This window comes from Haliotis asinina, chromosome 9 (genome assembly GCF_037392515.1).
Source record: "Haliotis asinina isolate JCU_RB_2024 chromosome 9, JCU_Hal_asi_v2, whole genome shotgun sequence".
NCBI classification, from domain to species: Eukaryota; Metazoa; Mollusca; class Gastropoda; order Lepetellida; family Haliotidae; genus Haliotis; species Haliotis asinina.
In genome coordinates, this window is record NC_090288.1 from 30,110,568 (window position 1) to 30,124,855 (window position 14,288).

The window sequence follows — 14,288 nt, forward strand, 5'->3', positions numbered from 1 at the left end:
AATCGCATAACAGCGATCTTGTCTCACATTTGATTTCTGTTGACTGGTGGGCAGTGGAGTTGCTTGATAGTTAAAGTGTTTGCCTGTCATACCGAAGACCAGGGTTCTCTTCCCCACGTTGGTACAATGTGTGAAGTTTACTTCTGGTGTCGCTTGTCGTGATATTGCTGGAATATTGCTAAAAGTAGTGTGGAACTAAACTCTCTCACTCAATGTTGACAGGTAAACAGTAAACACTAGTCATGTTCCATTTGTTGAATCAAACCATATGCCTTAATTAATTTCATTCATTTTTTTTGTGGTCATTCGATTTGAATGTTTACAAATATTTTTGAGAGTCTTTCTTTATGTGGAACTAGTTTCTTGTTTATCTAACCTAGACACAAAATGATCTAAGTTAGATTCTCCAAATGGAATAGTGGTATATCCAAGTCCGTAGTGTAACTTATGATATTTTGCCAAGGTCCGATATGGCACTGAAAATATCATTAAATGTTTCAGTTTAAGCAACACTATGATATTTTTGTTACACTACTTTCTGGATATAAAACATAAAGTATTCATATTCCTTATCTAGTCCAGACTCTGTTATTTACAGACCATGCCATACAACTGGAATATTGCTGAAAGCTGCTTAAAACTAACCTAAACTCACTCACTCATAGCATATTCTCTGCAGTCCTAATGAACACATTGTTTACATCTGTGATCCCATGCTACTGTTTCCAGGTGTCCCTGGGCCTCATCAGCGCCAAGGCATCCCACATAGTGTGGCCCCCATCTCGCTGGCAGAGGCTCACAATCCAAGCCTCGGAGGAGCATCGCGTCAACTGTCTTGACACCTTCCTGGAGAGCTGATGATATCCACACTACTAGTCCTGTATCAAGAACTTCCGTGATTGTCTGTCTAGAGGGGAAGGTTGGAAAAGTCGTCGTCATCCGTTATGTGTTCATTAGTAAATGATATTAAAGAGCAGTATTGATATGAGTATGTTAGACTTGTGTGAATGAGAGTAGATCATATATGTTTTGATAAAATACTGTACAAGTGTATATTCCATATCGGGGAGAAAAATACATATGTATACTACTGACATTGAGTATGGGAACACCTAAATTTTAAACTGTAACAAAGTAAAAGTCATTTTTTTACAAGGATAAGGGCGACACCAATAGACAAATACCAATGCTTCGAATTCACGTTCCTGTAGTCGTGCAATAGCCCTGCTTCTCTTGTGGCCATTTAATGGTCTACGCATACTGGAGAATATGAGACCTCAACAATTCTTGTAAAGGAAAAGCTGACACAAAGTGCATGGCTTGTCTGTCTTTTATTTGCACTAGGCTGCTTGGTTTGGGCGTTTGAATCAGACACAGTACAGGTGTGTTTTGACACCCCCGTTTTTTGCTGTTTTGGAGACTTCTTTATTTCATCAAAATGTAATAAATATAGCAGTAGTTGATTCAGCTGTTGTGTCAACATGTTGTTTAAAATGTCCACTACACATGTCACAGATACATTTCATTTTTATGAATTAATGAAGCCGACACTGTAAGGTTTGTGCATGGTTATCAAATTTGTAGGTATTCCCATAATTTTTGTTTGTAGTATATATCTGGTCATACAGTTCTGCACAGTCCCAAGGGTTGTGTATTGAACTTTCTGAACTAAAACCTTCGTACAGTGTCCAAAGTGGCCTTTATTTTCCATGTTACAAAACCTTTAGGTTTTGACTGCTTTTCATGAAAGTCAGTACAATACATTCAACACAATGCTCTTGGATACCTCTTAGTACTGTATGTTCAACACACGACCCTTGGGGACCATTGAGTATTGTATGTTCGACATATAACCCATCGAAACCTGCTGTATGTACTATGCATAACTCTTTGAGAACATCCTGTACTGTATGATCAACTCGCAACCTTTGGAATCTCTCAGTACTGTATGTTGCATACACAACCCCACAAAAATAGTAAACTCAAATGTCAGGACCCTTAAGTTATATAAACAAACTCTGATTGACAAACGTTGTCACCATAAACTCATGGTCAGCTCATAGTCAAATCAGATCTCCTCTGATGACTTGAACCATATGCACCCAAGACTAGGTGCCGCACCTGTGCTTCTCTGAATTGTGGTTAAACATTTCTCATCACAAATCTTTTTGCATGCACCCAAGAATCAAAGGCTGAGATCATTTGTCTAATGGCACCAAGAGTTGTATGTTCCCAAATATGATGTGCCAATGTGCCATTGAAGGGCCAAACATACCACTATGGATAGCTGTGACTTAGGGTTTAAAATGTTTCATTTTATTTTCTGTATGTGACTGTGAGAATCACAGAATTAAGACAACCATAATCCAGAGGGCAGGTTTATGCTAAAATCATAATTTCAAAATGACCAAATCAAATGTAATTTTATGAAACTTCACCTTTTCATTGCTATGTAATATTTGTTAGCAATAACTGTGACCAGTGCATTTTAACCCTCTACAAGTCCCTGATAATCCAAATCTGGAAACAGTCCTGTCGTTAACCCAGTTATCACCAATCTTTACAACTGGGATATGCGGTCACCGTCCCTGGTTGCAGATGGATCTGGTGTCTCTAATGACAAGCATAGGCTGCTGGAGAACTATATTCTTGTTCGTTTGCACCATGATCTTGTGCGTGGAATACTGCTGACTTAGATATTTAACAGCAGATATACCCATCTCGGAAGAAGCTAACCACTCCTGGCATTATCAGATTTCTGTATGTCATACTGGTCCATCCTTTCAGTGACATGAAGCTTACCACCAAAGATATCTTTAATACCGTCAAATTCTGATGAGTTGAATGCCAGGGTCTTGAATGCTATGCAGATGTCGGTCCCACATAACCATGTCTTGAATACATCGATATGTTGAATTTATTACTTGTCTCCCAGCGATTCGACTCATTGGGATTTGACTGTATGTTAATTTTTAAATCAATTATAGTGTTAATATTGTAAATAAAGAATGCTTGATGCTGGTATTATGTTATGGCATTGTGTTTTGTTTTTTCAAAAGAAAGGGGCAGTGGGGTAGCGTAGTATTTGCTCCTCATGCTGAAAGCCCCTGTTTGATTTGTGACAAATGACAGATAATAGTGTATAAGATCTGTGGGAACCCATTGTCTTCTGTTTTCCTGCCAGTGGGGACCACTTGGTTGACAGCTCAACATATTTTTGACCAAAGCCTTGTGCCAAAGCATTATGATATCCATTAGTTTGTTGTTTCATACTGCACTCAGCAATATTCCTTCTGTGTGTAAAAATTCGAGTCTAGACCAGACAATTCACTGATCAACATCAACACAAGCTTCGCTCTATGGAAAGGGGATGTAATGACGTGTCAACCATATCAGGAAGCCTGACCACCCGATCTCGTTTGTTGACTCTTATGACAAGCATGTGGTAATGAAGACCAATTATAACCTGAATCTTCAGAGTTATTTGTTGTGTCTGAGGACAGCTACTTCATATGGAAGCTTGTGCCTGGCATGTTGCTGGACCAGACACAGCGATGTTAACATCACAGCCCTCTTCTGCAATGCAATGCTTAAAATACCGTACATTGTGACTTAATTCCAAATTGTACCCATGACAAACCAAACCTTACTACTTTTGTGTGTGACTTGACTACAAATCAATATCATGGACATCTCATTTAATCTGAGTAATAGGGTTATCTTGTAGTCTGTTTGCCGTGAAAATAGTTATTATTGGTTTGTGGTTTACAAGGGGGTAAGTGCAGTAGTTGGAACAGTGAAATTCACATGCTGTATGTAATGAGCGTTAACTTAGACTAACCCTACTAGTTCTTGGCGTTTCATTTCATGCAATCTTACAAACCCCTTTGTAGTACAAACAATTTACGCGATTTGAAACTGTGATCATTTGTGAAGCAAAGTTGAATAAAATTCTGAGATATAAGTGTTCCAAAATTGGCAAGGTAGACTTATGAGAATTCAGTTAATCTTAATTTCATTTTATTCGATTTATTTTATTCTTTATTTTTAATTTAAAGTGAAATTCATTGGTAGGTTTTCACTGCAAACAGTTTGTTTTGATCATTGTGACCCCAAAATGGCTTTATAGAAGATGGTCTTTTACTCCAAACCTGTGTTTCTCTTCATGAACATCTGCGTAAAGTTTACTCTCTGCTGGTTGTGTCATATGCACAAGTATATCAGCCTATCAGTTTCTTCTGCGGACTTACTTCTACATTTTTAGTTTGACATCACTCGCAGCAATGTTCCAGTGATATCACAACCTAGGACACCAGAAACAGACTTCACTCATTGTACTTATGTTGGGAGTTGAACGAGGGTCTTCAAAGTGACAAACGAATGCTTAAACCACTGAGCTAACCTGCTGCCAGTTGTATTTTATTTAGTATGAGTAAGTGAACATGAAGAATAGCATATGCAGGAGTTCAAGATTCCCGCTGCCAACTTGTATGGAAACTTACAAATTCTAGCACTTTTTTGAGTGGAGTCCCTTTCGGAATTCGAAGCTACACCCTCAGAGTCAGGCACCTAATCACCAGCCGCCTAACCCGCTCACCCACCATGACTTCCACTTCCCAGATGGGACTCAACTCAAAAAAGTACTAGATACTGTAATAAATCCATGTATGTTTCACACAAACACAACAACAACAACAACAACATTCTCTGCTCCCTTGTTTAATAAAGTTAACTCGACCAGCCTTTTGTGCCATTTGAACTCCCAGGTCATGCATACGTCCAGTAGCTCAGGTCAAGCTGTACAAGGTGCAACATATTTTATTGTATTAAATTTCATGCATGTTTGGTGAACTCTGCCATGTTGATTTGGGATCACGTCCAACATCTGCTCACAATGTAGTAGTATGGAACAGTGAGTGAGTGAGTTTAGTTTTACTATATGGCGGCAGTCTGTAAATAATAGTCTGGACCAGACAATCCACTGATCAATAGCATGAGCATCGATCTGCGCAATTCGGAACCGATGACATGTGTAAACCAAGTCAGCGAGCCTGACCACCTGATCCTGTTAGTTGCTTCTTATGACAAGCAGTCGCCTTGTATGGCAAGCATGGGTTGCTGAAGGCCTGCTCTACCCCAGGACCTTCACGGATCTATAGTGTGGAGCATAGATCATCCCTGATAAGCAAAATCACAAGGTATTTTATTTAAACTGAAACAATGATGTAAAACACAAAAGTGCTTAAGACATATTTTGATGGTCATTCAGAAACTAATAATGATGTAGAGTCTATTCAAACAATACAATGACACCTATGGTGACAAGATTAAAACATATCCTCACAGTCATTGAAATCTGATTGTATGTGAATTACTTGTATTACAATTCTGAAAGAAAGAAGTGTATGTTAGGTGTTAGTAAACCTTAGTGCATCAATCTACTGGGTGCAATTTATGAACACATTCATCATGAGATTACTGAGTTCTACTGACACCGATGGATATGATATAGATATGTACAATCACTGGTCAATTCAGGAATATAACATATTAAATCTTCTCTCACACACTGTCTCCTGGACAAAACAAACACTCATTTTCAGTGTTGTCAGAGGAGTGAGTGTAATTTTACGCCAGTTTTAGCAATATTAAACCAATAAAACTGCAGGTGTCACCAGAAATGGGCTTCACACATTGCATCCATGTGGAAAATCTAACCTGGGTATTTGGGGTGTGTCAGTCGCTTTCACCATTTGGCTACCCTCCCCCAACCCCCAACCCCCACCCCCAGGACTGGCAATCATGAACAAATGACACAGCAACAGGTTAATAAAGTGTAAATCTGAACAAGATTTAGGTGTGGCCCAATTACTATGTCTTGAGAGAATATTAGAGTGGGTTCACAACAAATACAGCCCTGAGGCCCATCACGTCACCCCCTATCATAACCAGTCATTGATGAGAAGAAAACTGAACCTATCTGTCTTGAACTGGATTTGCTTATCTTCAGTGTTAGTAAACATAGGTCGATTACATATGTACAGTCATACATAGACAAAAAAATTGTGCAGCTTATGTAAATAACTAACAGCATATATGTGGTTTTGATACTCTTCTGAAAGTCCTGCTTTGAAAAAAAGTATTCTGATGTCTTTGACAAAATTTATGAGAGCTGCCTTGACAACAAAGTTGGTATCACTCATAGCCTCAGGTTGTGACTTAAATATCAAAGTTACAATCACTTTTGGTTCAATGACATCGCTTCTGGTTTGAATCAGTACTATACAATGTTATTGCAGTTCTAGAAGTGTATCATGAACACAAGTTATTTTTGACACTGTCATTACCGCATGATTCCTTGAATATCATCAAATCAAACTGAATATTACCCATACTGTAGTCTTTGCTCACTTACCTGGAGAATACCATCTAGAACCAAGCATACAACCAAGCTTACAACCAAGCATACAACCAAGCTTACCATCCAAGCTTAAGTATAAGCAGATGACTTTCAGGCACTTCTTCATGAGTGAGTTTATTTCCATACCGCTTTTAGCAATATTCCAGCCATATCACGGTGGGGAACACCAGGAATGGGTATCAAACATTGTACCCATGTGGGAATCGAACCTGGGTCTTCAGTATGACAAGCAAATGCTTTGACCACAAGGCTACCGCACTGCCCCTCGTCTTCAAGAGGAACAATACTGTCGCTCTAATGACCATTCACATGGTAAATGAAAATGTTCAGAGGTGACCTGTGCCCCAGTATAAGTTAACAATTGTCAACCATATTACTCTATTATTAATTTGGACTAGTTGTCCAAATGTTTAGCATTTTTAAATCACAGTTTCCAATCAGAGTTCATGTTGATAACCTAAAGACACACATCAAGTGTGCTCAGTATGTGTAACTGTAACTTGGATACATGTATGTCTATCTTAAAAGAAAACCCAACTACATAAAAAAGGACAAAAAGTGACTGTCTGTGATGAAAATACTGATTATACACATGTAAGAAGAAGAATCATCTGATGTAGACTAATACATGTACATGTATGCCATAGATTCGTATGGGTTATTGAGAAGGGAGGATTGAGACGACTGACATGGACACACTTGTTCAAAATTACAGTCCACCATTGGTAGAATGTCATAATGGTTGTTCATGTTTTGACTGACTAGAATGGTTTCCCTGATATCACCATGGTTGCTATACCATCCAAGACATATAATCATCATCACCCCAAGATATAACCTCATCACCCCCTAGTCAAGGACAAATTACCCTGAACAAATGCTGGCATTTTAAGTCAGGCAGGTTGAATAGTGCTCTACACACCAACTGAACACATGTAACACACACTTCCCTGATTATCAGATGGATTGGGTTTTCAAAATCAGTGAAACATATTCTGACTAGCTTTAACCTACAATCAAAACAGTTAATTATGTTTAGGTTGAGTGTGCAACAAATCAATGTATGAAATGATTTAAATAAAGCAAGGAAAGTTAATGAATAAAATGTTTTTCATACATCATGTTAGCGATACAGCTCGGCAGAGGGGCAGTTACCGTGCCAACGGGTAATGGAGGAGGGTGCCAGCGGGTAATGGCACCCTCCTGCAGGGGGTTGGGGCTGGTTTGTGTGTGACACAGCAACCAGTTAAAGCATTATTGACCAATAAAGTTAAAGTATTGTACATGAAGGTAAGATAACAATACATATGATTTGATCAGAAACCAATTTTCTGAATTGAGTTGAACATTCACAACAGATTTGTACATAAATGCACAGTCTGAAACCAAAAGAGCACCAGGCTGCTGATAAAGGGAAAATATCAACAGACCATGCATGCTTATTGGGGTGGATGGCAGACAGTGTTTCCTCCACAGTGCACTCATAACAAACAAACACTTCTGTCCTAGTTAATATAACCAATTTAGCAATTTACCGAGCATTACAACTAATTTGTATTTAACCATTTTTTGCAAATGAAACCTTATTAGGTATTATTCACATGTTTCAAGATTTTTACTGAGCGAAATGGAGAAATGACACATAATGCCAGCGCTGACCTTGACCTTGAATCAATACCTACCCTGGCTCATCCTAAAACAAGCATATATGCATTTATGTACTAATGCATGACCCTGGAGTGTGGAACCTGAACTTTGTGATTTTGTTCATTTCATTTACTTTGACACCTGACCTTTTCAAAACATGCCCTGAGAATTCTTGATTGTCATTAAAAAGACGTCTGAGTGAGTGAGTTTAGTTTTACACTGCACTCAGCAGTATTCCAGCTATATGGTGGCTGTCTGTAAATAATCGAGTTTGGACCAGACAATCCTGCTCTCAACCACATGAGCACTGATCTACGCTACTAGAAACCAATAAGATGTGTCCACCGAGTCAGCGACCACCCAGTCCCATTAGTCGCCTCTTACAACAAGCATAGTCGCCTTTCATGGCAAGCATGTGTTGATGAAGGCCTATTCTAGCCCAGATCTTCACGAGTCATAAGCTTGAAAGAATACTCTCTGTGAACAGTGTTTGTGGGCACAAGAAAAATCAGCAGGAAGGAAAATCAAATTCAACCAAACCTCAAAGAAGCCTCATTTTCTTGTGCCGTTGCTGCTTGCATATCTAACATGATCAAAATTCACTCAAAAATATAGACATTTAAAAATCAACTAAAGTCCTTTTTCATTATTGTTGCTTCTTTTCTGTTTTCTTCTGACCACCTAATGAGATCACCTCCGTGAACAAGAGAGTTCCGACAAACACACACAAAGTCCCAATCCAGTGGCTAACAGTGAAAGGATTCTTGAAGTACATGATGGAGAATATCAGACTGACAAACTTCCTCAGCGTTACCACAAGGGTCACCGTCAACGATGCACATTCTGTCGTCAGCACGAACACTGATCGGATGCAAACATATCTGAACAGCATTAAGGAACTAGTATATCTAGTCATTTGCTGTAAACAATATTCTGTGAGCTGAACATGACAACACATCTCAATTATTGGGTAATGAATACAATAAGCCAGCAATATTTGAAATAGTGATCATATGCAGGGAAACAAAAACGAAACAATTTTTTCAACAGGTTTTGACCATATTGAAATGTGGAGTTCTGTGACTGAAAAATCAAGGATTTGGACGCCTGGCAACAATTTACAACAATTCAAGAACTAGTGAACGCATAAGGTGTATTTAATACTGTAAATCATGAAATTAATACAAGCATTTCATTAGTCCGAAAAATGCATACTCTTCTCGCATTATTATAATGACGCATTTCAGTCAGACCATGAGCAATAATTTCAATGACACTAACTGATATCCACTGGACTCATTCATCAGCAAAATATTTAACAATAGCGGAAGTGTTGAAACTATACATTACACCAACACAGGTCACTTCCTCTTTACAGCGGTGTTGTACCGGGAAGGCTAAAATCTATTTTTCAGAAGTCCTGGGAAAGCTAAAATGTATATTTCGGTTATCCTGGGAGAGCTAATTAGGGAAGTACCGAGAAGGCTAAAGATGCGGTGCCACGAAGCATAAACCATGTCGGGAGTAGAGTGATTTTCATTGAAAACATTCGCCTGTTTTGAACTTTGTCAGTGGTGTTTTTATTACAGATGTATTTAATTAGAAAAAAATGGAGAAAGCGTAATCTGTGCTATAATATTTAAGTTGGAAACTGAAACTGAACTGTCATACACATAGTCATGATGGCAGATGCTCATGTTAGACTTCACTTCATCCAGACAGTTTCGCCTGAAGCCTAAACTCCTTGACCAAATCTACTCATTCCATGCCGAGGCCCAGACATGTTTCCTCAGAACACTCAGAAGAATGAGTAAATAACTTTATATGAATAACTTTTTGTATGATTCAAGGAAGTGTGACGATGAGTTTAATAATTCATGAAATTATGTTAAATTATGTTTATTTTAAAAATGTATGCATATAATATTTCTTTACTTACTACAAATTTTCATATTTGCCCCAATTAAGAGTAACCACATTAATCCTGTATTCTTTGTAATTTGTCAGAGCTTCTGAGTGGGTTGCGCTGTGTTCATTCAGCCATAATATTGCTTTGTAAGTACTGCGAAGACTATGCTCATTGAACTGAGAGGCGTCACGATTTTAGCCTTCCTGGTCATGAACCTTTACAGGTATCTAACATGTAATTATCCCTGGTTTCAATCACTGGTCATTGTTTAAAGTCAATCAAGCACATCAGCAGACTGGACATTCTGCAAACTTTATAATGTTGTCATACGCCAAGTAGTAGCAAGCAATCATGTGATCAAACACAGTAGCATAATCAAAACATCGTCGACTCATTTCCATTTATTGTTTAACAAGTTCAATTCAGGCTACTGGTAAATAACAAGCATGAAAACAAAAAGAACAACTTCAAGGATTCAGGGTGTCACATTTTATCATCAATACAGATTCCTGAGTTCACATTAATGTTGTGACGCATTTTACACCTGACCCTCTCTCTAGCATTAAATTTGTGATCCATAAATTTCATGATTTACAGTACTGAACTTCTACCCAATGTGTACTATAACATATACCCACTGCCTCAAGCTACTAATTCATCTCCTGTGTTTATTACGTACACTTACATCCAATTACACGAGAGAGAAGTGAGCGAGGAGTTAGGTTTTACTCCATTTCAAAGTATTCCAGTCATATCCTGGTGTTTCCAATTAATGTGGGATGAGAAGCTGAATCAGAGAAAGTCTCAGACATTTACAGAGGTGCAAAAAAAGAGTTCCAAATGGTAACTTTGACTGAAAAAACAAAAGTATTTTCAGTAAACTAAAAGAAGCACACATCACAGTTGATGTGTTTTAAACATGTCTCTGGGCTTCCATATAGGCACATCCAAACACACAGTCGTAAGTTAATTCATCAATTAGCAGTTATAATAAATATGTTTTGGATATATTTACATGATATGTATATCAGGTGCATTCTTTTTTTCCTGATGGGCTTCAATAAAATGTTTCTCAGGGATTCCTACACACCAATCAATCAGGACTGGCGTTCTATTTACTTTTTTGTCAAAGCCTTACCATAAGTTTACAGAATAACCTGAGAATCCAAGATCTTGATCATTTTGACAGCCAAAAGTGTTCTTAATGATATTACAGCCATAGAATAACAAATACTGTAGTTCTAATAAAATCAAATAATGACATGCACTAAATTTTAGAAATCTATACTTTCAGTGAGCTCATCAAACAGCTATAACTTGTAACTTGGGTGTAAAATTGAACCGAAAAACTGTGTTTACCACTTTTCAGAACCCTGTGAGCAAAGGTGTATGGTGCTAGCAATCCCAGGAACATGAGACTGGTCAAGACTGGATGAAACTGGACAAGACAAGGCGTGACTGGCTGATATAGTGGGTGAGTCTGGATGACAATGGTAAGACTGGGTGAGACTGGATGACAATGGGCGAGACAGAGTGACACTATTTGACAAAGGATACTGTGTAAGAGTGTTGAAGATCAAGTAGATCCACATCTTGGGAAGAGTGATGCCTACCACTGGCATCAGCATTGGAGCTGCAATATACACCAACATGTATCGCATCCATCATGTATATGCCAACCTTGAAAATACATGATCCTAGTTGGACTAGGAAGGGGAATTATATAAAAAGCACATCCCACTTTTGTCTCATTACCACTAAGTATGTTCACTGAGAAAACAATCATGCTGGTCAGTACTGAAACAAATCTCAAAATCGACAGTAACTCAAGTTTCAGCAAGAAATATTCAATCATTTGGAGTTGAAATATTACTATCTATTATCCCAGTGGGTGTATATACACGAGACTACCACTCACCTGACTGGTTGAAGATGTTGATATGACTGTAGATGTCAGATGCCAGCAGCAGGAAAAAAGGAAGAGGAAGGGCGTGCTGGAACACACACAACAGGTGATGACTGGCACCTTACTTACTGTGCCTTACTTATTTCACCTCACTTACTGTTACTTATATTACCTTACTTATTTTACATTTCTTCCTTATTTTTACTTTCTAACTCCCTTAAAATATTTTCATGTATTTACTTTACCTTCCTTCCTTTCTTAATAACTTCACCTTACCTTATTTTGGAACTGAACTTACTGACTACCTTATCTTACTTTTCATGTATTTACTTTACCTTCCTTCCTTTCTTAATAACTTCACCTTACCTTATTTTGGAACTGAACTTACTGACTACCTTATCTTACTTTTCATGTATTTACTTTACCTTCCTTCCTTTCTTAATAACTTCACCTTACCTTATTTTGGAACTGAACTTACTGACTACCTTATCTTACTTTTCATGTATTTACTTTACCTTCCTTCCTTTCTTAATAACTTCACCTTACCTTATTTTGGAACTGAACTTACTGACTACCTTATCTTACTTTTCATGTATTTACTTTACCTTCCTTCCTTTCTTAATAACTTCACCTTACCTTATTTTGGAACTGAACTTACTGACTACCTTATCTTACTTTTCATGTGTTTACTTTACCTTCCTTCCTTTCTTAATAACTTCACCTTACCTTATTTTGGAACTGAACTTACTGACTACCTTATCTTACTTTTCATGTATTTACTTTACCTTCCTTCCTTTCTTAATAACTTCACCTTACCTTATTTTGGAACTGAACTTACTGACTACCTTATCTTACTTTTCATGTATTTACTTTACCTTCCTTCCTTTCTTAATAACTTCACCTTACCTTATTTTGGAACTGAACTTACTGACTACCTTATCTTACTTTTCATGTATTTACTTTACCTTCCTTCCTTTCTTAATAACTTCACCTTACCTTATTTTGGAACTGAACTTACTGACTACCTTATCTTACTTTTCATGTGTTTACTTTACCTTCCTTCCTTTCTTAATAACTTCACCTTACCTTATTTTGGAACTGAACTTACTGACTACCTTATCTTACTTTTCATGTATTTACTTTACCTTCCTTCCTTTCTTAATAACTTCACCTTACCTTATTTTGGAACTGAACTTACTGACTACCTTATCTTACTTTTCATGTATTTACTTTACCTTCCTTCCTTTCTTAATAACTTCACCTTACCTTATTTTGGAACTGAACTTACTGACTACCTTATCTTACTTTTCATGTATTTACTTTACCTTCCTTCCTTTCTTAATAACTTCACCTTACCTTATTTTGGAACTGAACTTACTGACTACCTTATCTTACTTTTCATGTGTTTACTTTACCTTCCTTCCTTTCTTAATAACTTCACCTTACCTTATTTTGGAACTGAACTTACTGACTACCTTATCTTACTTTTCATGTATTTACTTTACCTTCCTTCCTTGCTTAATAACTTCACCTTACCTTATTTTGGAACTGAACTTACTGACTACCTTATCTTACTTTTCATGTGTTTACTTTACCTTCCTTCCTTTCTTAATAACTTCACCTTACCTTATTTTGGAACTGAACTTACTGACTACCTTATCTTACTTTTCATGTGTTTACTTTACCTTCCTTCCTTTCTTAATAACTTCACCTTACCTTATTTTGGAACTGAACTTACTGACTACCTTATCTTACTTTTCATGTATTTACTTTACCTTCCTTCCTTTCTTAATAACTTCACCTTACCTTATTTTGGAACTGAACTTACTGACTACCTTATCTTACTTTTCATGTATTTACTTTACCTTCCTTCCTTTCTTAATAACTTCACCTTACCTTATTTTGGAACTGAACTTACTGACTACCTTATCTTACTTTTCATGTATTTACTTTACCTTCCTTCCTTTCTTAATAACTTCACCTTACCTTATTTTGGAACTGAACTTACTGACTACCTTATCTTACTTTTCATGTATTTACTTTACCTTCCTTCCTTTCTTAATAACTTCACCTTACCTTATTTTGGAACTGAACTTACTGACTACCTTATCTTACTTTTCATGTATTTACTTTACCTTCCTTCCTTACTTACTTTACCTTACTTATTTGCTTTACATCACTAACCTTACCTTACTTACTCACTACCTTATTTACCTTTCAGTTGCTTATTTTACATACATCAACATATGCAGGCACTGAACACAAATTAACTGAACACAATATGCGCCATTTCATCACCCCATGGCACAAAGGTGAAGGTGAACTATTTTCACATTCCAATCCCCAAGAGTGCCTCTAGGGAGAATCTGACACAATTGTTGTTACACACTTATATATAGCAAACA

The 14,288-nt window shown here is 37.3% G+C and overlaps 2 protein-coding genes across 4 annotated transcripts in view; one reads left to right on the forward strand and one right to left on the reverse strand.

Annotated features, from left to right (window-relative positions):
• Positions 1-3,027, forward strand: part of LOC137295567 (mitochondrial inner membrane protease subunit 2-like) — a 136,902-nt gene extending 133,875 nt beyond the window's left edge. For all 3 annotated transcript variants that reach the window (XM_067826971.1, XM_067826969.1, XM_067826970.1), the window contains exon 7: positions 730-3,027. In XM_067826971.1, coding sequence (XP_067683072.1) covers positions 730-858 — 129 coding nt within the window. In that variant the 3' untranslated portion in view covers positions 859-3,027. The remainder of the gene's footprint in view (positions 1-729) is intronic.
• A 1,676-nt stretch (positions 3,028-4,703) lies between these two features.
• Positions 4,704-14,288, reverse strand: part of LOC137295565 (UDP-xylose and UDP-N-acetylglucosamine transporter-like) — a 29,959-nt gene continuing 20,374 nt past the window's right edge. Inside the window, exons 8-10 of the mRNA XM_067826967.1 lie at positions 11,896-11,971; positions 11,535-11,610; positions 4,704-8,949 (exon numbers count right to left, since the gene is read on the reverse strand). Coding sequence (XP_067683068.1) covers positions 8,715-8,949; positions 11,535-11,610; positions 11,896-11,971 — 387 coding nt within the window. The 3' untranslated portion in view covers positions 4,704-8,714. The remainder of the gene's footprint in view (positions 8,950-11,534; positions 11,611-11,895; positions 11,972-14,288) is intronic.